Source organism: Lepidochelys kempii, chromosome 12 (assembly GCF_965140285.1).
Source record: "Lepidochelys kempii isolate rLepKem1 chromosome 12, rLepKem1.hap1, whole genome shotgun sequence".
Lineage (NCBI taxonomy): Eukaryota > Metazoa > Chordata > Testudines > Cheloniidae > Lepidochelys > Lepidochelys kempii.
This window is the reverse complement of record NC_136391.1, coordinates 8,412,695-8,436,490: the sequence shown is the minus strand read 5'-3', so window position 1 is coordinate 8,436,490 and position 23,796 is coordinate 8,412,695. Positions and strand designations below refer to the sequence as shown.

Here is a 23,796-nt window from a genome sequence, read left to right as displayed (position 1 = left end):
GGAATGCAGGTTCGGAAACAGTGGGATATTTTGAGAATTCATGTGGTTTTTGCCAAATTGTTTTGGTTAAAAAAACAAACCTACAATTAAAAAAAAATCAAAACATTTTGTTTCAAAGTTTTCAAAACAAAACATTTTGAGTTCTAGGTTTGAAATGACTTGGTGTTTCAAAATGTCCTTTACTTTTATTTTAAAAGAAAACAGTCAAAATGGTTGAAATGAAATGTTTCCTTGAACCCAACCAGAACCGTTTTTTGAACTTTTCAATTTTCTGAAAATTAAAAAAAAAAAAAAGTTTTGGTTCGACCTGAAACCATTTTGTTTTAGGTTTTTGTTTTCGGAATTGCCAGTAAACTGAAAGATCCATTTGCCCAGTTCTACTGGGGCCAAGCAGGGGAGTTAGGTGCAGGAGAGGAAAGAAGGCCAAGAAAGAAAAGCAACAAGAGGAGGAGCGTGGAGTAGGAGGATGAGATTCTGGTGTCATTTACATTGTTCAAAATGAACCTCTTTAATGGGAAAAATCCCTCAGTTTATCAGGTAACCAACTCGGTGATGAAGGCTGCAGAGAGCTGGTGGAGAGTCTCCCCAAAGTACATATTTCCGAACGGTTGAAGTAAGTATTGCCTTACACCCCCCGAATTACCCTGTGATGAAGTTGATGGCTGTTGTACATAGAAGCTGACACCCACATAGGAGTATGGGTGGAATACTGAGTCAGGAGGAAGCCAATCAAGCCTCTCTTGGGGCTTGTCTACCCTTGCAAGTTTTGGTGACAAAACTTGCAAGAGATGTACCCCCAAAACTTGTGAGACGTACCCCCATACAGAGGAGCAGCCAAAGGCCCAGGAACCTCTGAAATCTTAGGTAGCTCACATGCTTCTAACATTGCATTCGGAAGTGGAGTCTCATCCTTTCGGAATACAGAAGTTCAGCATCAAATGCCTTGTCCCCAAGAATACTGGGTCCAGCTGTTTTCATCCCGACCATTTAAAAAAATTAAATGTTAGAATGTGCATGGTGTCCCCCCCCCGTCCCCCTCCCCAGCAGTGAGAGCAATGTTCATCATGTCCCTCTAATGACTTCCTTCGTGGTCTGTTATTGCACACACGCTTTTCAGTCAGTAATCATTTGCTTGTCTGGTTGTTTTCTTTCTCAGTGTCAGTAACAACCAGATATCTGTGGACGGTGTTTGCTGTCTGTTGAATGCCGTGAACACCTGCTTGAATGTGGTGGAGTTTGAAGCCAGGTATGCAAAGTCAGATCAGGAAATTGTGCTCAGCTGATCTATCTCATCTGTCTAACCTGTCTCATCTAAAGGCACTTGTATAGCCCCCTTTAGCCTATCTAGTTTATCTAGCGGTACTTATATGACCCTTGTGAGCACAGTATCTGAGTGCTTCACAATCTGTATTTATCCTTACAAGCACTGAAAATATGTGGCAGGGAATATTCTTGTATTGGCAGGACATGGACTAAATGACCATCCACTTCGAATTTCTGTAGTGCTGTGTATTCCTTCATATCTAAAAGCGGTACCATTTAGCAGGAATAACCCTGCAGAATCAACAGCGGTTTTCAGGGTAAACTCCCATAACCCTTAGCAGAGAATCAGATACAGTAATCAGATTTCAGAGAGTCCGCATAAAACCCCTTTTTTGCCTCTTATACTATCAGTACCAGGGGATTTTAGACTAAACCCTGACTAAAATTCCCTACTGTAGACAAGACTCTGTGTTGTTAAGTGAGGTAACTTCAACAGGACCGTTTCCTTGATAGTGTTCCTGAACTACTCAATTGATATTGCATAATTAGACTCAAGTATAGTCATGTGAGATAGCTGGTTGTCTTGGGTAATATTTGAATTGACCTTGGAACTGCTGTCTTGGGTAATGTTTTAATTGACCTTTGAAGTGATGACTAAGTGATTTTGAGAAAACCCACAATATTATCAAGAGTAAATACAATATAACTTAGTGACAGTCAGTGAACTGGGTGTGACATTGTTTGTCATCTCTTTCTTCCACAGCCTTCATCGTCAGACTGCAATCCTGAAGTTTATAGCAGATAAAGAATTTCCTTCTACCCTTTCCAGGTACATCACATGGAAACAGACCCTTTGTTCTGTGTATCAGTCCGTGCTGATCACAAGTCAGAGCATGGCTGAAATGTTAATCCCCCCCTATCTGTTCCTTAAATGGTCCTGTTATTTACATGTTGGAATGAATCCAAACATATGATTTAGTTGATCATAAGGGTGCACTGTGTACCCTGACAGTGTCTCCCCTCTGCTGCCCAACTCACTGTAAATCTTGGTGCTTTCTCTTAGCATCCTACCCAGTTTACTTGCTCTCGCTCTCTTTCCCCACACCCTGATTATAATGTCTTACATCTCGACAACACTTTTCATCCCACAGGACCCCAAGCATAGCAGACTATGCTAAGATAAAAAGTCATCAATGTAGCAATTGTTTAACACCACACAGCTGTGCTACACAACAGAAGGGCAGGTCGAATAGTTACAAAACCAGATTCCCAGCTCTGTTCACATAGAATGGCACCAAGTTCAGCTTACTGTAAATTCTGGGGTCATCATATGCATAACTCACAAGTCAAGCTGGTCAGAAAATGAGGTGTTTGGTCTCAGAAAGTTTGGGCAAAAAAAAAATTCAAAATATTTTGATTCTGAAATGCTGCCATTTGCCTCATGAGCGTTGTAGTTCGGGTGCCTTATGCTCCTGTTCGCTATAAGTTGGGCTTCCTGGTTGGACTACATCTCCCATGATGCACCAGGGTCTCCCCTTTTTAGTGAGGGGAGACAAGTGCATCATGGCAGTTGCCCATGTTGCATCATGGGAGATACAGTCCAACTGGAGAGCCCAGCTCCTAGAGAAAAATGGGAACAAAAGATACCTGAACTGCAACTCCCATGATGCACCACAGTGGCATTTTAGAATCAAAATATTTCAGTTTTGGGGTGTTCTGTTTTTGACCAAAAAAATGGAAATTTCTCCATGCAAGACCGACATTTTTCACAAAAATCTTTGTTCAATCAAAACCCATATTTCTGCCCAAAACCAGTTTGGATGGAAAAATTTCAAACAGCCCTTCTCACAAGTATTTGGTTAACCACTGGAAGGAAGAATAGGCTAGTGCTAGACAAGTGCAGGGAAATGAGCTGGTCAGAGACAAGCTCTTTGAGGTAGATCATGGTGGCAAATCCGTGGTGGCGTTACAAACAAGGGAAAGGAATGTATATTTCCCATAATTTGTCCTGCTTTTTGCGCTGGCTTCTTGTGGAGGTGAGTGCTCCCTGTGGACTGGTTACCTATGTACGACTCCTGGAGTTCTTCTCTTCGCCTTGTCTTTTCAGAGAACAGTTCACGTTCAGATCTGATCATGTGTATTGTTACAGGGATACCTCTCGTAGTGGGGACCAGTCAGGTGGAGGTGAGAACCAGAAGTCTGTGGTCTCAAGGAAAATAAGGTAGCTTGATGCTTTTCATGGGCATTCAGAAACCTTTGGTGTCTGCAGCTGAGAAAACTATTTCTGATGCAAGTTCAAATGGTGAATAGCATTGACAAGGCTGTTGAAAGGAAAAGTCACGTCTCATCATTTATCGTTATTATCTTGGTGTGGGGGTAAAGTCTAGGATGCACTGCAGTGGCGGCTCTGTGGTCAGTTCTTGTGCAGTCCTGCCAGAGCCCACTTTGATGTCTAGTTATGAGATCTCATTCACCAAACCAGCCTGTGGTTAGTATTTCAACCAGTGGGTCAGAGGTGGGAACTTGCTTTGCTGAGCTGGTCAGTTACTCTTGTTCTGGGACATGCATTGCAAGAAGATCCTGGACTCAAACCCAAGTCTGGATTTAATTCAGACTATATAAACCTGTATACGTCAGTGTGTGTTCGTATCTCTTGCAGGATGTCAAAAGGAAGGATGAGCATCTGGATATAGGTCTCAAGTAGCACTCATGATAGCTGGGTTCAAATCCCTGCCCTGCCACAGACTCCCTGTGTGACCTTGGACAAGTCACTTAATTTTTCTGTGCCTTGGTTCCTGAGGGGGCCATTTAGGGATCTGGGGCAAAAATTGGGGATTGGTCCTGCTTTGAGCAGGGGGTTGGACTAGATGACCTCCTAAGGTCCCTTCCAACCCTGATATTATATGATCTGTAAGAGGAGGCTAATCATCCTTTATTTATCCCACCCTTTATCTGTTTAAACGTAAAGCTCCTTGGGACAGAGAGGATCTCTTACCATGTGTATGCACTGGAATGTGAACAATGGGGTTCACAGGGGCAGTTTCAGTGAGGACCTCCATGTGCTATTGTAATACAAATAAATAATGATAAAGAAGAGCCAGCCTCATCTCTTAGCAAATGATAACGCTCAGTGTCCATATAGCGCTTTTACCCATAACTTTCATACATGTATTATCCCCATTTTACAGATGGAGAAATGGAGGCACAAAACTGTGGTGTGACTTGGTCAAGGTCACACAGCTCAGAATAGCACCTTAGTCACCTGGCCCCCTGCCATATCCACTGGTCAGTGCTGGGCTGCTATGCAGGGTTGTATTCAGAGGGCTGAGTTGGAATTCAGTGTGGCTCTTGCTGATTTACCTTAATGTTTCCCAAGCAGAGCTCATTTTAAATCTGATTATGAAAGTCTCTTGTAGAACAACTCGCTCTTTCAGTCAGATGCAGTTTAACCCTCTGGGTTATGGCAACATTGCCAACTCTTATGATTTCATCATTAGTTTCATGGGTTTCTTTAAAACCCCCAGCTCCCGGATGTATGAAAAAGTACATTTCTAATCCTCATATTTGCAGAGAAAAGCTGGAAAATGTGACTGAGTATAAACAAAAGGCTCAAACACCAGAAGGCAATGAAAAGAACCTAAAAATTATTATTTTTTAAAATCTCATGATTTTTAAGCCTATCTCATGATTTGGGGTGTGGCGGGGGGGTTGCTTTCTTTCTTAGGCTGACAGACAGTGGTTTCCCGCCCAGCGATCTGGACAAGTTGTGCACTGTGTTGAAGAAATGTAGCAGCATATCAGAGCTCGAGTGAGTCTTCTTATTTTTAGTGCTAAATTGTATTTTTGCGATTTATTGTTTATAATAAATATTTTTAAACGTTGGGCCTTATTTATAGGCCCCGGGTAGTTGTTCAGAGATTCATAATTTTAAGGCCAGAAGAGTGGTGGTCTGCTCTAACCTCCTGCACAACACAGGGGCAGAGAACTTTGCCCAGTAAGCTCTGCATCAAGCCCATTCACGTGTGTTTGAGCTGGAACGTTTCTATTAGAAAGACATCCAGTCTTGATTGAAACATGTGGAGTGATGGAGAATCCACCACATGCCTGGAGCACATTGTTCCGTTGGTTCATTTGCATGCCGGCAAAATGTGCCTCTCTTTTGCACGTTCACGATAGGGTGTGGTGCTCACGTATAGATCGTCAACACGGCTTACCTAGGATTTTCAGCATGAAAACACAGATCTCTACCTTGTGAACAAAAGGGGTCATTCCATTTGCTAGCAGCGGGAGGTGGTTCTTGTTTTTGTGGTTGTAGACTTGCACAGATGTAGGATTTCAGAGATTCCTAGAGTTTACAGCCAGAAAGCACCGTTCTGATAATTTAACATGACCTCCTGTATAACACAGGTGAGAGATTTCACCCAGCGGCTCTTGCATTGAACCCAACAATGGGTGGTCAGACTATCTGTTAGTGACCACTTTCCGGAAGCATTCAAGCAATCAAGTTGCTTGGTCAAAAGCATGTACAAAGCCGGTTTGAATCCGGTGTGCTTCCATGCTGATCTTGGAAGTGGAGCGTTTTATCTGATATGGGGCAGTGCTTGATGCAACGTTCCCCAGGCCTCTTGCCAGAGCCCCGAGGAATGAGTCAAGTGAGCATTGGTATGAAGCCTGCATATTTCCAGGGAAATGGCTGTCTGTACCACAGAGACTCCTTTAATTATGTCGCCTGAGGGACAGTGCCTGCATCAGAGGCAGTACATTGTAATGGAGATTTCAACCCCCTCTGCTAGGCCAAATTCAGCATAGCAACAAATTTAAACGGCTTTCCTGGTAGGAGAGAAGATGGGAACTGATGCCTTGCTACTGTTTAATGAAATACATATTTCCATGGGTGGCCTGGAGACTGAAGTCTTCTGTGTACTCACAGAACAGGTATAACGTTAATGGAAGCAGTGCAACCTTCCCAGCTAACTGCCCTGCCAGTGTGCCTCCTGCCTGGCCCAGGAAAGGGGCAAGGGGGGGGAGGGGTTATTCTCCAGTAGTGTGGCAAAACTTTTTTTTTTTCCTCCAAAAAGTCATTTTGTCAACCCTGAAATGCTTTGTGGAAATGCATCTGTTTGGAGGGAAATTCAGGCCCAGGATGGAGTTGTTTTCTGGTGGCAGGGGGAAGAGAACAAGAGAGATCTAGACTAGCTTGCTGGTTAGGGCACTTGGCTGGGACATGGGAGAGCCAGGTTTGCAAGCCTGTTCCAACATGGGCCTTCCATACCCTAGGCAAGTGCCTTAACTGCCAAGCTGTTCTGGGATGAGTCTCGCTCGCTCTTTTTTTTTTTTGGTCAACATTTCAAAAGGTCTCATTGTTCTTCAGCATCGTAATGAAAACTGATTTTGAAACCTCAACATATGTTTTGCAAAACAGAAAAGTTGCATTGTCTGGGACTCATTCATGGACTCATGCATTGTCTGGGATTCATGCATTGTCTGGGACTCATTCATGGACTCATGCAGTGTCTGGGATTCATGCATTGTCTGGGACTCATTCATGGACTCATGCATTGTCTGGGATTCATGCATTGTCTGGGACTCATTCATGGACTCATGCAGTGTCTAGGATTCATGCATTGTCTGGGATTCATTCATGGACTCATGCAGTGTCTGGGATTAATGCATTGTCTGGGACTCATTCATGGACTCATGCATTGTCTGGGACCTTGGTTCCTCTGCTGAACCTGGTAACACGAGGGCCAGTTTGAGATCCTCCTGATGGATGTGGCTGTCTGACCTCTGGGGATGAGAAGCACCAGCTCATTCCAGAGGCTACTGAACAGGCATCAGACGATGAGGCAGTTCTGAGTACGATTCTCCTCTCGCTCACCCAGGCGTAACTCGGTTGACTTCAGTGGACTTACTCCAGTCAGTGGGAGGAAACTTGACTGGGATTCGAGTTAAAGTTGCAATGCTCCGGATCCCGTCAGTGGCCTTGCGCCCCCCACCCCAGGTTTTAGGCCTGAGGCCTGGGCTATGCTACAAAGTAGGGCTGACTTAAGTCACTGTGCGTCAACTTATTTGACAAAAAAGGCAAGGAGGAGACTGGATGAGCTAGCTGCTGCTTTGATTTGCATCCGAGGACGCCAGTGTTCTGCCCTTTGGGGACTGATATTAAGGGAACAGACCATTAATATTATAAAATCAGAGAATCACAGGACTGGAGGGGAGCTTGAGAGATCATCTAGCTCAGTCCGCTGCACTCATGGCAGGACTAAGTATTATCTAGACCATATTATTTTCTTCTTAATGAAAAAGAAATATCTTCCTTTAAATCCTAGTTTGTCAAATAACTCTCTGGGAGACCAGGGAGTCGGGAAGCTAGTTGGACTCCTTCCGGAGCTGAAGGCAGTGAGTTTCCTAAAGTAAGCGATCACTCGTCATTATGTAGTTTTTTGAAATATTTGGCCTAATTCCCATCCTTGACTTACCCTGTGGATAGTTGTTTAAATCTGTGCAAAATAGGTGTAAAATGCCACCAAACCGGAATTTTCCACTCACACACAAGGGGAGAGGCATGTTTGACACCTAATTTGTGTAACACTCGCTTGGACTGAGTCACATTTGTACAAATGGAAATGTGGACAGGCGGCACGAAGTGGCAGAGCATCAGGCCCTTAGGGTATGCCTACACTGCAGCTGCGAGTGTGTTTTTTTAGCTCACCTAGACACACACACGCTAGCTTGAATGTGCTAAAAATAGCAATGCAGCCAGGGGTAGCGTGGGTGATGGCTTGTGGTAGCCGTCCGAGTATATAGCCAGTGGTCCAGCTGGGCTTGTATTCAAGTGGCTAGCCTGAGCTGCCTCCTGTGTGCTATCCCTGGCTACAGGTCGGTTTTTCTTGTCTGTCTAGCAAGGGTCTGTCTTTGCAAGCTGGGAAGCACGCTCCCAGCTGCAGTGAGTCTGCAAGTTCCTCAGATCAAGGACCATTTCTGTTGTATCTTATGGCACTGTATAAATCATTAATGATAATGAGGATGGGGATTTAATCCTTTGAAAATAATGGTTTTATTCCATCTCTTCCTCTAGGCTGAGTGGCAATCAGATATCCTTGAGTGCTGTGTTTGGCTTAGCTCAGTGCTTATCGGCACTGGAACACATTAAATCAATAGACATCAGGTACGTTCGGGGCTCTTGTTGCTGTGTTTTCCCATCAGTGATGTTGCTTGAGACACGTGACCTTGGTTTGCAGTGCATGAAACGTGAGCACGTCTCTCCCGACTGCGTGTTCATGGTGTTCTCTTTTGGTTACAGCCTGGGAAACGCTCAGTCAGTTCATTTAATCTTCTGGGAAAGTGTCAGGTAAAGATCCTGTCCTCCTGTCTGTCTAAGCATATCCTGTGTGCCATCCCCATAGTATCTAGATGTCCACGTTGCAATAGGGTGGTTTCCACGCGGTGTCAAAATCAGGGGTCCTTTTGGCTCTGAATGCTGGCAGGGAATAGTGGAGGCAGGGAGCAGCTGGGTGGTGTGGATGGGGGTGGGCAGCCAGGAGTGTGCGGGGTGGGGTGGCAGGGTCCGCAGTGGGTGATAGGGATGGGAGTTCACTTTCTCCTGGGCAGCCACCTGACCAAAGGCTAACGGTGCTGGATGGATGTAAGCCATCCTAAAGGTCGGAGGAGTGGGGTGGCATGAGTCTTCGCTCCTGTGCACAATGGGCATGGGGAGGCTGGTGCGTGAGGCCACTGCACTGAGGCACGGACCATCAGCTACCCATAAACAACACAGCATTTCGCACTCGGTGCAGTTGACATGGTATCAAAACCTCTGTCCCCAGGAACAGCCATACCAGATCTGCAGGAAAGTTCCCGGCTCATCCACAACAGTTAGAGAACGACCATTGCTTTCGGTATGGCATCTTTCCATTCTGGCTCCTTTTCCCATTTAGAAATGTCAGAAGAGCCATGCGTGGGTCACGATCATTTGGGGAGTCCTTCATCTCCAAGTGTTTTTCCTCAGCGGGTCTCTCCGTGCACTGCCTTGTTCTCATCCTAAAGAGAGATAGGGTGCCAGATTCTGCTTCCCATTGAAAGGGCTGCCTTGTACCCCTCTGATTGGCCAGTCACAGCTCTCAGAGCATGGGCAGAGGTGGATAGAAAGGGTGGGGACCTAGCGGGCCCACAGCTGTTCCAAAACTAAGAGCATTCTTGGGGAGATCTTTCTAAATGATTTGCTTTAGGGGCCTCACCTTCCCAGCTCCTCCACCACTGGAATGAAGAGAGATCTGGGTGCCTGAAATACTTGTCTATAGAGCCACATCCTCAGCTGGTGTAAATTGACATGGCTCCACTGAAGTCAATGACAATTAATACCAACTGAGGATCTGGCCCATAGGGTATTATGCTATTCCTCCCCTATACACACACACACAGAATCATAATTCAAATGGACTAGTCTGCTAAGAAAACAGTATCACGTGTTGTATAGAAAGTGTTTTGGCTTGATTGGAGCTGTTTCCCATGATCATTGAGATATACAGGGCCTGATTCCCCACTGCTTTGCTCTCATGGAGTGATTTATACCTGCCAAAGTGAGAATCAGAATTCTCTACTCACACTAGTGTTCTACCCACACTTTGTACAGGTGTAAATGACTGTTGAGTGTGAGGCAGCAGGGGATAAGGCCAGCTAAGGAGAAGGCCTTGGAAAGGCCCATCTATAGGGAAAAGCAGATACTTTCTCACAACACCATTCCCTCATTATGTAACCCTAACTCTCATTAAGGGAGCCCTGTGCAGCGAGAGAGCAATATACTCAGCCCTATTTCGAGGGAACCGAGAAGGCGTTTGACATTGGGAAAACAAGTTCTGATTCCCAAAGGAATTTTTATTGCCAAGTAGGCAGCTCCATTAAGTCTCTTCACAAAGTGGTATGATCACATGGGGCCAGATGCTCAGCTGTTGTGAATCAGCAGAGCTCCGCCAAAGTCAATTGAGCGACCCGCATTTACACCACCTGGGGATCTGGCCCAGAAGGTTTAGAACAGCAAAACCATCACTCTGAATGCACTTGTGAAGTGAGCAAGGCAGTAGGTAGAAGGGCTGAGATTGGCTTTGAACCCCAGCCTAGCAGCTCGGCCTGAAACGTGAAGCTTTAAGGTCTAGATGGAGTTTCCCATGTCATTCCTGCTGTATAAGGTAAATCTGAGGATCCTGAGTATGCTGTTTGCTTCAGTCTTAGGGAATGCACCGTGAGTCCCAACGACATGGACAGGCTCTGCCAGATCCTTGAAAAATGCACAGGACTAACAGAACTTGAGTAAGTGCCGAGCATTGTGTAAGTGTGTCTATATGTCAGGCTGTCCTGTGCTCCTAGAAAATGAAATCCCCCAGTATAAAACCAACGGACCAGATCTCCAGCTGGTGTGAATCAGCGTCACTCTATTTGCTTCATTGGAGCTATACCCATTTACAGCAGTTGATGTTCTGGCCCGGAGTAACTAGGCTTTGTGCAGATGGAGCACCTGGGGTGATGAAATCCATCCTCCCAACCCAGGGTCACCGAGCAGGACTGTGGAATGCCCTCCTCCTGCCAGAACTGCTCTTCCAGCCTATGGGCTGGAGTATCGCCTTCAGCCCTCAGTGCTAGTTGTGTGGAGTGTTTGGGGCCTCTGTCTCCATGTAAATGCAAATCTTATGACTCATCCCCATTGCAGCCTTCAGCATGGAATCCCCTCCTAAGGCAGAAAAGAATTGTCTGACTCTCCATCTGTGGTTCTTCCCCCCACCCTCACACACATGATCTCAGTGCCGTGTTAGGTCTTCAACTGGCTCTCTGTACCACAAGTGAATTTCATGCATATATTAATATACAAGTATCTACCCTCTGATATCCTGTACATGACCTCAGTGGAGTTACTCTGGTTTTACCCCAGTATATCTGAGAACAGAATTTGGCTTCCTGGAACTCTATGATTTGTGTGTAAATTCCCCAGGACATATGCAGTGCAGGCATACCCTTCTGTTCCCCTACCTATCCTAGATTCAGAGATGGTTACAGTCATTTAGAACTATATCTGAAGAAGTGAGCTGTAGCTCACGAAAGCTTATGCTCTAATAAATTGGTTAGTCTCTAAGGTGCCACAAGTCCTCCTTTTCTTTTTGCGAATACAGACTAACACGGCTGTTACTCTGAAACCTGTTATTCTGATCTAGTTCTAGATAGTCTGGCCTCCTGTGTAGCACAGGCCAGAGACCCAGTGATCACTGCATCAAACCCATAAAGATATTTGTAAAACTAATGATCTAGCTAGTGGTCTCTTATAACTTGTCCAGCCATTTTCATTTCTAAACAGTTTCCTTTGTTGTTCTTTTCTTGATTGGAAGGGGTAACTCCCATATTCCAGTAAATGAAACTTAAACCTTTGAAGTCAAGGATTTCTGAGCCTAGTGTATATTTTTCAACAGGAATATAATGTTTTAATATCCTCTAACTGTGAAACTTGCAAATCATTTCTAACCTTGCAATGTGTTTTCTCCCTTGCTTTGCAGATTATCTAGAAATGCGCTGAGTGATCAAAGCATTGAAAGGCTGCTAATGTCCCTACCAAGTTTGCACGGTCTGAAGCTACTGAGGTAAAATTTGGGGCGGTTGTTTTGATGGATGTCATGAAATATTCATTTTGAAAGCTGTAATGCTGCGGTATATCCTACCAGCATTAATAAATCATTTACTCATTCTACATTAACATAGGAAGAAGCAAACCATGTCCAGAAATAGTCAGAAACTCACTCACCCCAATTCCTCTCCTATTTCCACACCCAAACACAAACTAAACCTCTTTTAAGATACTGAGATGATTGCCACTCTTGGTTCTGGCTGCCACCAGATCCCCAAATCCCGAAATGCTTCAAGAAAGTTTGTTCTCATGTATTTACATCAGGAAGCAAAAGTGCTGGAGGTTCCACACTTCTTTTTTTCATGATTTCCAGCCCCATTATTGCAGACTCAGGCCATGTTTACACTAAGCCTTGGCTGATATAGCTATGCTGGCAGAGCCCCCTAGTGCAGGGGTTCTCAGAACAACTTTTTTGGTGGCCTAAGAGTGTGGCCACCAACCCTCGCTTGTGGCCGCTCTGAAAATTTTTCCAAACCCAAGCCCCGCCGCCCTGGGCTGAAGCCCAGAGGTGGAGCCCAGGGCCTAAAGCCCAAAGCCTGCTGAGCACACACACTGGCCCCATGTGTCTGCCGAGGTGCTGTCCAGAACCCCCAGGAGGCTGTGTGGTGCAGGCTGCTGATCGCCTGCGGTCGGTGCCAGCAAACACCAAGGCAGCCAGGAGCAACAGCTGGGTGCTGCAGGGAGGGACCACTGCTTCCCCGCCCCAATCTCCACCCAGGAAGCTGTTGTGGACGCAGAAAAATCCCCTGGTGGCCACATGCAGCCAAAATGGCCGCATTTGAGAAACGCTGCCCCAGTGCAGACACAATGAAAGCTGTCAGAAGAAGTTCTTCCCCCAGCATAAGTACACCACCTCCCCGAATGATATTAGGTAAGCTGACAGAAACACTCTTGTGTCGGCAGACTTGTGTTGGGGTTTTGTCGGGATAGCTATGACAGTTTGGGGAGTGCGGGGTATTTTTTTTCACGCTCCAGCAAAACTGTGTAGTGTAGACCGGACCTCATAAGTTTTGGCTTATTTGATAAGCTTTGGGGCTTGATCCAAAACCCATTGAGGTCGCTGGGAGTCTTTCCATTGGCTTTGGAGCAGGCCCCTGGTGCTTATGCAAAAAGAACACAAACTTTGAACCTTTTAGGGTTAGCCTACCACAAAACGTCTAAGAGAAGAAACAAGGGCTATGAACTCCTGAATTCTGACCCAAACTTGGACACTGACTTGTGGTGTAGCATTGGAGATCAGTCACTTAGAAGTCACTTTCCAAGCGTATAGGTCGGCGTATCTGCAACCCATTTGCGCACAGAGCTGCTGCAGTTGTGTAGGTGTAAATGGCCACTCATCCATCTAAGGGATTTGCAAGTGCAATAAAAAAAAATCACACATGCAAACTAGGGAGCTGATTCACCACTGTGTTACTCTAGCTTTTACATCAGTGAAGTTACAGCAGTATAAAACTGGAGCTGACGCAGTGGAGAATCTAGTTGTTCAAAGGCAAGCACAGTTTCATGCCTACAGCTTTGGAAACCAGGCCCTCTTGTGTCTGTGTGTGTTTGTGGAAGTGACCGTCAAGTCCTACATGTATGGAACCAACCTTCCTTGAAGATGAAGACTGATTTATTTTTGTCCTTCCAGTATTAGGAATAACAAGTTTTCACCAAATTGCACTCTCTTACTGGCCAACTCCCTCAACCTGTGTGAGCGAATCAGAGAAGTAGAAGTCAGGTAAGGAACTGAGACCTCCTCTCTCCCAAACAAATCAGCCATCATTGAATTCCAACTAGTGGAATTGAGAGCCTTGTTCTTTTTGAAGAATGTGGCTGTGGATGCAATGACTGGTTTTGCTTGTGTTTGCTACAGGTCAAGCGAAAATGCTTTTGTGCATTTAGCGGGGAGGATAGAAAGCCAAGAAACATCCTGCAGGTCGGGCCTTACATTATTTATTTATAAGTTTGCTTCTTTTGCATGCATTTAAAATGTTAGCATTTGTTGAAATCATGTTGAGTGAATCCACATTTGACTAAATAACAGCATGGATAAAATTTGCACCAGGTATTGTGTAATCCTTACTTATATTTTTAACATCGGGAATAAGAATTATTCTCACTCCTCGCATGGGCAGCACCACGTATCTGTGCATGTTGTGCAAAAGTCCAGGATCCAGTCTCATGAGAAGAAGGGGGTGTTTCTGGAACACCTTGTAATCTATCAGTTGGAGCAGGAGGCTAGTAGTCAGGACTCCTGGGTTCTCTCTGCAGCTCTGCAAGTGACTCATATGACCTTGGACAAGTCATTAGTAGTCAATTTTTCAAAAGTGGCCTCTCATTCTGGGTGCTCAGCTTGAAGAACCCTTGTGTGTGATGTTCAAAAGTGCCCGTAACTCCTGGTGAAATAATTGGAGCAGGAGGTACTTAGTACCTCTGAAAGCCAGGCTCAGGGTGTCTCAGAATGGACACCCAACAACCAGTGACCACTTTTGAAAATGTGGGTCTTCCCCTCGCTGTTTCCTTGCCTGAAAGATGGGGCTAATCATTACAGAGGTCTTGAGGCTTTATGGACATTGCAAAGATCTTTACAATCAATGGCAGGGCAACACAGTCTCGTTAATTAATGCAGGCATTGCCCATAGACTGCTGTACAGGCAAGCGACTGGGAATTTGTAGCTTTCAGTGCGGAGGCTAAGTCAGTGCAAGGCAGTTTCTCGGGATCTATTTCAAATGCTGTTTCTCACACGTCTGTCTTCAAACAGGCTAACTGACTGCAGCATCGGTCAGAACGAGGTTGAGGAACTCTGCCGAATCCTTGAACAATGTGGCCGTCTTGCAGAACTGGAGTAAGTGGGCTTTGAATTTCCACTGTGGCCTTAAAAGGAAGGTGAACAGAGCCAGTGAGAGAAAGCTGGATGGATAGAGATAGGTGTCTCCATACACTCATGAGCCCTGTAGGCTCACTCTGTGTGTATATCCAGTATCTAACAGCATATAAACAAAGAGAGAAGTAAAAGGAACCCATAATGCTTACTGGGGGGAGTTGATCTGTTAGAGAAGAGGTGCCTCCCCCGGTAAGAGTCCATTATGTAACAGAGTCACGGTGGGTCACAACTAAACTGCATGTGTGTGTGGCCGCCAGCAGAAGCTGGCCATTTGGGTTCTAGGTCTGTTGTTTGCATTACAAGAGGCGGGTAAGTGTAAAGAACTAGTAAACGGTCAGCAGCCAGTGTGGGATGTGATGTCCTAAAAACGACACTTTGCGTGAGGATTTTTTTCCCAAAGCGACTGCTGGAGTCTGCCGTGTGTGGAAACGTAGGAGAGTGCGCCCGAGTTCATTGCTGGTGAAAGGTGCTGGGGCAGTCAGCCAGGAGACAGAACTCCTCAATATATTCTCAGAACGGGAATGGCACAGGCAGGAGCCATGCAAGCTTTCCCTGCACTGCCTTCTCAGCGTGGCCTAACCCAGACCCAGAGGGCCCACTTACCTGGTCCAACCCATACTCCCTCCATCTGTGGGGATCTGTGGAGATCCCTGGTACACAGAATCCCCAGGAGACAGCTTGATCCCACCCAGTGGTCCACAACCTTTCTGTGGGAATAGCACATGCACTATAAGGTGGGTAGAAAGTTGGCTAGATTGTCGGGCTCAACGGGGAGTGATCAATGGCTCCATGTCTAGTTGGCAGCCAGTGTCAAGTGGAGTGCCCCAGGGGTCGGTCCTGGGGCCGGTTTTGTTCAATATCTTCATAAATGATCTGGAGGATGGTGTGGATTGCACTCTCAGCAAATTTGCGGATGATACTAAACTAGGAGGAGTGGTAGATACGCTGGAGGGCAGGGATAGGATACAGAGGGACCTAGACAAATTGGAGGATTGGGCCAAAAGAAATCTGATGAGGTTCAATAAGGATAAGTGCAGGGTCCTGCACTTAGGACGGAAGAACCCAATGCACAGCTACAGACTAGGGACCGAATGGCTAGGCAGCAGTTCTGCGGAAAAGGACCTAGGGGTGACAGTGGACGAGAAGCTGGATATGAGTCAGCAGTGTGCCCTTGTTGCCAAGAAGGCCAATGGCATTTTGGGATGTATAAGTAGGGGCATAACGAGCAGATCGAGGGACGTGATCGTTCCCCTCTATTCGACATTGGTGAGGCCTCATCTGGAGTACTGTGTCCAGTTTTGGGCCCCACACTACAAGAAGGATGTGGATAAATTGGAGAGAGTCCAGCGAAGGGCAACAAAAATTATTAGGGGTCTGGAACACATGAGTTATGAGGAGAGGCTGAGGGAACTGGGATTGTTTAGTCTGCAGAAGAGAAGAATGAGGGGGGATTTGATAGCTGCTTTCAACTACCTGAGAGGTGGTTCCAGAGAGGATGGTTCTAGACTATTCTCAGTGGTAGAAGAGGACAGGACAAGGAGCAATGGTCTCAAGTTGCAGTGGGGGAGGTTTAGGTTGGATATTAGGAAAAACTTTTTCACTAGGAGGGTGGTGAAACACTGGAATGCGTTGCCTAGGGAGGTGATGGAATCTCCTTCCTTAGAAGTTTTTAAGGTCAGGCTTGACAAAGCCCTGGCTGGGATGATTTAATTGGGGATTGGTCCTGCTTTGAGCAGGGCGTTGGACTAGATGACCTCCTGAGGTCCCTTCCAACCCTGATATTCTATGATTCTATCCCAGAAGACTGTGGCGGGCGCCAGACACCCCACCGCCGAAATGCAGCCGAGAAATGGCAACGCTTCTCAGCGGCATTTCGGCGGGCAGTTCTCCGGCGGCTGCGTTTGGCAGCGGCATTTCGGCAGCGCGGTGTCCTGTGGGTGCACACAACTGCCCCAGCGGGCACCATTGCCCCAGCAGGCACCGTGCTGGGAACTCCTGATCCCACCAAGGCTTCTGCTCTGGGCTAATATACATCACTGTCTGAGAGCCTGACCCACTGCTCATTGAAGTCACTGGGCGTCCTGCCATTGACTTCACTGGGCTTTGGATCCGGCCCTTACGGCCCAATCCTGCAAGGTGCTGAGCACCCTAAACTCCTACCGAAATCAGTGGGTCTGAGTTAATGGATCAGACCCCAACTGGTAAAAGGACTTGAATAGTTTTGTTATCTCAGGGTTCTCACTGTGAAGCTAAGTTTGTGAGGTAGTTTTCTATGACAGTATCGTGTGTATAAAATCCCTTTGCTTTCCAATGCTCCAGTTGCCCAGAAGAACTGTAAACAAACTCAGCTTTTATTTGTTCAGCTGCACATGGCTAGCCAATGGCTACAGCTCTTGGTCCCTTCAATCGAGAATATACCATGAAATGCCCATTGTAATGAGGGAGAGGAAAGAAGGTGCAGTGTGGGACTTGGGATACCTTCTCAGGGCTGGGTTGTAGGCAGCCAGGCCTAGTGATTAGTGGGGGTTGGGGAAGGGAAGGAGGGTCCCCACACTAGCCAGGGTTCAGAACCAGAAGATCAGGAACCAAGATCTTGACCCACAAGTCAGAGACCAGGAATCAGGCCGAATGAGGAAACCAGGTGTTCGGGATCAGGAGACACAAGCAGGTAGCACTGGATGAGGAGCAAAAGCAGGATGGAGCCCAGCTGTAGGGACAAATTCCAACCCTGTTCCTCCTGCCTTAAATAGAGGAAGCAACCAATCAGGATCTCTGGTGTTGCACCCATCAGGGCCCAGGGTGGAGTCTCCTATGTGAGCTGGGCTTCAAGAAGTCCCAGTCACCAGTGGGTGGAGGGTTGGAGCAAGATGACCCCAAGGAACTCTGCGAACCTAGGTTAAAAACTAGGTATTATTATTGTTTCTAAATCGGCAGCCTGTTTTACGCATTGTAAGAAATGTTTTCCGCCATGTGAGCCTTTAGATTAATACACTGAACAAACTCCTTGTGCTTGCATTGAAGACAATCTGTGTAATGTGTCAAGAGGGTGCCAGATTATTCTGCTCCATTAGCCAGAGACCTGGGTGACAGGACAGGAACTTCCTAGTAGATAATCTAAGTAATGTATTTTGTGGAACACCGACGTTCTAGTTTCCACCATGTGCTGCTGGGCAGGGTGTTGGCCCACGATGTTTGGCTGTGAAGTACCTGGGTACCCCGGCAAGGGAGTGCGCTAGCCTGAATTTCACATGTGAATTTGGTTGGTTGATTTTTACCTTGTTCTCTTCCCTTGCAGTCTCTCTGGGAATCAGCTCGGCAACGAGGGGCTGAGACGCCTCTTGGATCACTTGCTCCAAATGCACGTTTCCCGCTTGCTGAAGTAAGAAAGCGCCCTGGGAACTTGGGGACTCAGAGCACTGGTGCGCCTGCTCTCAAGCTTGTCACCAAAAGCAGCAGAAGACAGGAGGGGCCGAGTGGAGAGACATTCGCCTCCTAAAAAATAGCACCATGTGGTGGGACTAGTGGCCACCCTTGTCCTGTCTCATTGGAGAGGCCAAGGATTCAATGGGCTGTGGGGATTGGACTGCCCCCTGGGACTGTTCCTGGCTGTCCCTCCAGGTCAGGAGTGAGTCATGTAGAATCTGATCAAAAACCCAATGAAGTCTCTCCACTGGTTTCAATGGGAGTCAGTGTCTCTTCCCATCACTTTCACTCCACACTTGTCCCGCTTACCCTCTTTTCTCCTGCCTTCTTCCGCTCACCCTCCTTCCCAGTTCCCTTCCCTTTTCTGTCTATTGGGGTTGGAGCAAACAGCCAGTCAGCACTGGGCAGAGAAAGTCCACAAGACAGGAGGAAGTTCTGTGAATGTCCAGAGATCGCAGCTTTGGCTGCATCTGCCCCTGCGGGCTGGAGTCTCTGGCTGGCGGTTGAGCTGTGCCTGTTCCACAGATAAACAGAGAACTCCAGTCTCCCCCGATTCATTCAGCAGCTTTCTGCAGTGGGTGGAGCTGCTATTTTAGTGGCACTTCCTAGCAGGAAGTTCCATCTCCTAATACAGCTTGAGGTGGCGGGGATGCCGCTCAACCCATGAATGCATGGAAAAGGCAGGAGACTGTCACATAAGTGCAGCTATGCCCAGGCAGTGAAGGAGAGACTTTGCCACAATATGTTAGGCATAAAGGGAGGTACATACAAGCATTAAAGGGGATACAGACCCTTTAGTCTCTCACAGGTTTGAAAACTCTGAGTGTCCCCTTTGCAAATGTTCATTCTCCTCAAATGTCAGCACAAGACTCTTTGGCTATGTCTACACAGCAAAGAAAAACCATAACCGGTCCATGCCAGCTGACTCGGGCTTCGGGGCTGTTTCACTGCTGCATACGGCTCGGGCTAGGACCCTGCGAGGGGGGAGGCTCCCAGAGCTCGGGCTCCAGCTCGTGAGCCCCAGTTGGCTGGCACAGGGCAGCCGCGGGTGTCTATTTGCTGTATAGACACAGCCTTACGCTGACAGCACCAAATTGCATCAAAATATAACAGTAGCTGTAACTGAGATTTCTAATACTATATGAATCATCATGTCCTATTGTTGTAGCCTCAGCCATAACAAAATATCTCAGGATGGAGTTCTGCATCTAATCAACACCTTTTCCACGTGCAGAAATGTAACAGAAGTTCAAGTAAGGTATGGTTTCTCGTCATTAATTCTTGTTTCTCACCTAATTATCCTAAAGTTTATATATTGACTACCAGGGCCACATTTTCACCCAACTTAACTTTTTGTGTGCATGCACCCATTCCTACAAAATGTAAATGTGTGTATGCAAATGAACGTTTGCATATGCAAATGACAGAGTTAACTGTGCAATTACCTTATTCTGTAGGTGCAAGTCCTTTTTTATGTATGCAAATCTGGGCATTGTGTGTGTGCAAATATAGATGCATGTACATTTTCTGATGGGCACTAGCCCGCCTCCGCTATCTGAAAATCCGAATTTTCATTTTAGAACTCCCTAATTTCTGTGTGACACTGCCAAAAATTATCCTTGATTTACTGAATTTGGGTTTGTTTTTTTCTCTTTTCCATGCCTGACAAAAGTATAGTCCACGGGCAATACTGATTCTGCTCAATGTTAAAATCTGCTAAGCAGGTTCTTGCTTTAGTTCTTTATTGTTCAGTTGCTGTTTAGTTTTCATTTTGGAGGCTTTGAATGCAATGAATCCCTCGGACAGTGGCATGCAAACACAGGCTAAATGCAAACACATATCAGGTACACAGTTGCAGGCATATTTTGCACAGACAGTTGTGCACCTAAACTAAAAGTCTGGCCCCTTGGAGACTTGTCCAAAGCGCAGAGTATCCTAAACTTGTGTGGTCTTGTCTGTGCAGTTTGTGCTCCAAGGCAACGTCACTCATCAAGTTCACAAGAGAAGATGAACCAAGGAAGATTTTGGGGTAATTGTATGAGTATTTTGTGTGTGTTTCAATCTCCTTTAAAAAGCTAGAGTCTTCCCCTCTTTAGAGAGAAGAATGAAAAGCATGTCTTTGCCCTCTAGATCCTAAGGAATTGCATGATATAATATCTGTAACAAATGGCATATTCATTAATTCCAAGGCTAGAAGGAACCATTATGGTAATCTAGTCTGACTTCCTGTATAAAACAAGCCATGGAACGTCCCCCATATAATTCTTAGAACAGAGCTTTTAGAATAACATGCAATCTAGTTTGAAAAATTGTCAGTGATGGAGAATCCACCATGACCCTTGGTAAATTGTTCCAATGGTTCATTACTCTCATCATTAAAAATGTATGCCTTATTTCCAGCCTGAATTTGTATAGTTTCAACTTCCAGCCATTGGATCGTGTTACACCTTTCTCTGCTAGACTGAAGAGCCCGTTATTAAATATTTGTTCCCCATGTAGAAACTTATAGACTGTAATCAAGTCACCCCTTAAACCTTCTCTTTGATAAGCTAAATAGATTGTGCTCTTTGGGTCTATCAATATATGGCATGTTTTCTAATCCTTTTCTCATTCTCATGGCTCTTCTCTGAGCCCTCTCCAATTTATGAACATTCTTCTTGAACTGTGGCCCCCAGAATTGGACACCGTATTCCCACAGTGGTCACATCAGTGCCAAATAAACTCACTACTCCTACTCAAGATTTCCTTGTTTATGCATCCCAGAATTGCATTAGCTCTTGAGCATCCAGTGTGATGATGTGGCCAATGTTCAGCTACTTAGCCACCAGGACACCCAAATCTTCTTCAGTCACTGCTTCCCAGAATGGAGTCCCCCATCCTGTAAGTGTTGCCTACATTCTTTTTTCCCAGATGTATACATTTACATTTAGCCATTTTAGGATGCAGATTGTTTGCTTGTGCATAGTTTACCAAGTGATCCAAGTCTCTCTGAATCCTCTTTGTTTCACTCTCCCAATTTTTGTGTCATCTGCAAACTTTATCAGTGATGATTTTATGGTTTCTTCTAAGTCCTCACTGGAAACACACTCACTCAATGACGATTCCCCATTTACAGTTTCATTTTGAGAACTATCAGTTAGCCAGTTTTTAATCCATTTAATTTGTGCCATGTTAATTTTATACTGTTCTAGTTTTTTAATTAAAATGTCATTCAGTACCAATTCAAACACCTTACAGAAGTCTATATTATGTCAACACTATTACCTTTATCAACCAAACTTGTAATCTCATCAAAAAAAGATATCAAGTTAGTTTGACAGGATCTATTTTCCATAAACCCCATGTTGATTTGCATTAATTACATTTCCGTCTTTTAATTCTTTATTAATCGAGTCCCATATCAGCTGCTCCATTATCTTGCCTGGGATTGATGTCAGGCCTATAATTACCTAGGTCATCCCATTTACCCTTTTTAAAAATTGGTCCATCAGGTATTTCCTCCTGGTTTCCTTGCAATAATAGTCCCTTCATATGAGAGAGAGAGAAAAATCTGCACACACTCGCTCTGTAGCTCTGATCTCTTGTAATTCTTTATCCCACCAGTCTCTGCTAAATGTATCTGGATCCCTTGTTCATCTCTTAACTCTTAATCGTCAGTAGTTATCCATCCCTGTGCTTCAATTACAGAGGAGTATTTTGTGGAAGGTAGAGGGAAAGAACCCTCATAATAGGCTGCATCATAGCATATCAAAGAACTCTTTTAAGATTTTACCAAAAATCTTTTTCACAGAGTTTTAGCACTCAGATGTCCCTCCTCTTTTCTCAGAAGATGCCCTCAATACCTGCGATTTCTGGATCAAAGGGACTAATGACTGAGAAGGAACTAATACAGTTTTCTCCCCCATTCTTTCAGACTAACGGAGTGCAACTTTCAACCAGAACACCTGCCAAAGCTGTTCTCTCTACTGCAAAAGTGCACCAACCTGACGGCGTACATGTGAGTTAGACACTGCTGAGAAATCTGGCATAGACGGAACTTTGCCTAACAATATTTTGTTTGTGTTTTAAATGTTTTGAAACCTTTCTTTGCAATGATCTATGATTCTAGATCAACAAACAACAACATGACAACCAAGGCGGTGGAAGATCTCTTGCGGGCACTGAGGAAAAGTCTGGGAACGCTGCGAATAAGGTACAGAATGGTTCTATTGCTCAGTGTGGCAAACCCACTTTGGTTCTGATAAGCTAAGATCCAATTCTGCTGAAAATAACATCTGGGTATGGAAGGCAGAGGGGCTGGGATTTAGTTGCCATCTGAGTCAGCAGGGATTTAACGTTTGTCTGCGCACGGAAGATATTGTGAAATAAGCGGGGCTGTGAATTTAGAGCACAATAGCTGTTCTACTGTGGAATCGTTATTCTGGGCTATTTCCCACTGTTGACAAACACTTTGTGTCCAGCATGGCGTAAGGGGGCGCTCTGCTGCTGGCAGTACCCAGGATATTAGAGAGACAAGATGGGGGAGGTGATACCTTTTATTGCACCAGCTTCTGTTGGTGAAAGAGACAAACTTCGGAGCTTACACAGAGCTCTTCTTCAGGTCTGGGAACGGTACTCAGGGTGTCACAGGTCAACATAAGGTGGAACTATTTTGCTTAGCATAAATAGTTAACGCATGTCTCAAGGGACCATTCAAGGTGAAGTGACCTGTTAAACACTTCTCCTGACATAGGGGGAAAGGGAAAAAGAACCTGTCCCTGCAACATTTCATTTGAATAATTAATTCTTTACTTCCTGTCCCAAACTGTTTTGCATTGCTACTGTTGCCATCTTCTACCCTGTGGTGGAGAGTAAGCTCTTACAGCATATCCTGTCTTTTCATTACAGCTGGTGGGGAAAAAAGGAGAAATATTGGGGGTAAAAAGAGAAAAAATTGAGGTTAACGTCCCCTTGTTTCCAGTTTGTACTGTGCTTCCTCCCCCGAGGTAGCCCCTCTGTGTATTATGGTGAGCTGAGAACCAAGGGCTGTACAGACACATACGGGACATAGCATCGAGATGGGAGTAGTTTAGATAAACGATGCTTATGAAATAATGCAAAGCTGCCTGTGTTTTGAAATTGCAGCATTGAAGAGCCATGGGTGCGGAATGAAAGTGTGGCTAGCCTTCTGCAGATGGCCGTCCAACCCCACGGGAATGTTACAGAGATCACGTAAGTGGAGCCTGAACAGAGGCTTGTCACAGATCCAGGGCCTGTAATTCCCCCTCAACAGTCTAGGAAAGACACCTGCTCTCAGGCTTCTGGCTCCCCAGCTGTCACCTCGCTTGGGTGGAGACATCTCTCCCTTCTACCCAGGCTCCACAGCTCCCTGGTCATGCTGTGAATTCACCAGCAAAGGCAGGCAGCCGAAGCAGGCCTGCTTGCTTTCTCTTCAGAAACTAATAGCAACACTATAATGGCCTTAGAATCATAGAATATCAGGGTTGGAAGGGACCTCAGGAGGTCATCTAGTCCAACGCCCTTAGCCTTCAGTTAAGCTACAGTTCTTCCTATGGAGGGATAGCTCAGTGGTTTGAG

General features: G+C 45.7%; 1 protein-coding gene across 4 annotated transcripts in view; it reads left to right on the top strand.

The window, feature by feature from the left end:
- NLRC5 (NLR family CARD domain containing 5) overlaps nt 1-23,796 on the top strand; it is an 88,819-nt gene that overhangs the window by 41,729 nt on the left and 23,294 nt on the right. For 3 of the 4 annotated variants that reach the window (XM_073307452.2, XM_073307453.2, XM_073307454.2), the window contains 20 exons: nt 530-613; nt 1,157-1,246; nt 2,027-2,092; nt 3,371-3,484; nt 4,988-5,071; nt 7,593-7,676; nt 8,342-8,431; nt 8,567-8,614; nt 9,090-9,161; nt 10,486-10,569; nt 11,802-11,885; nt 13,560-13,649; nt 13,785-13,847; nt 14,674-14,757; nt 18,092-18,175; nt 19,388-19,477; nt 20,183-20,248; nt 22,133-22,216; nt 22,328-22,411; nt 23,344-23,430. In XM_073307452.2, coding sequence (XP_073163553.2) covers nt 530-613; nt 1,157-1,246; nt 2,027-2,092; nt 3,371-3,484; nt 4,988-5,071; nt 7,593-7,676; nt 8,342-8,431; nt 8,567-8,614; nt 9,090-9,161; nt 10,486-10,569; nt 11,802-11,885; nt 13,560-13,649; nt 13,785-13,847; nt 14,674-14,757; nt 18,092-18,175; nt 19,388-19,477; nt 20,183-20,248; nt 22,133-22,216; nt 22,328-22,411; nt 23,344-23,430 — 1,632 coding nt within the window. The remainder of the gene's footprint in view (nt 1-529; nt 614-1,156; nt 1,247-2,026; nt 2,093-3,370; nt 3,485-4,987; nt 5,072-7,592; nt 7,677-8,341; nt 8,432-8,566; nt 8,615-9,089; nt 9,162-10,485; nt 10,570-11,801; nt 11,886-13,559; nt 13,650-13,784; nt 13,848-14,673; nt 14,758-18,091; nt 18,176-19,387; nt 19,478-20,182; nt 20,249-22,132; nt 22,217-22,327; nt 22,412-23,343; nt 23,431-23,796) is intronic. The other variant, XM_073307451.2, reaches the window with a different exon arrangement.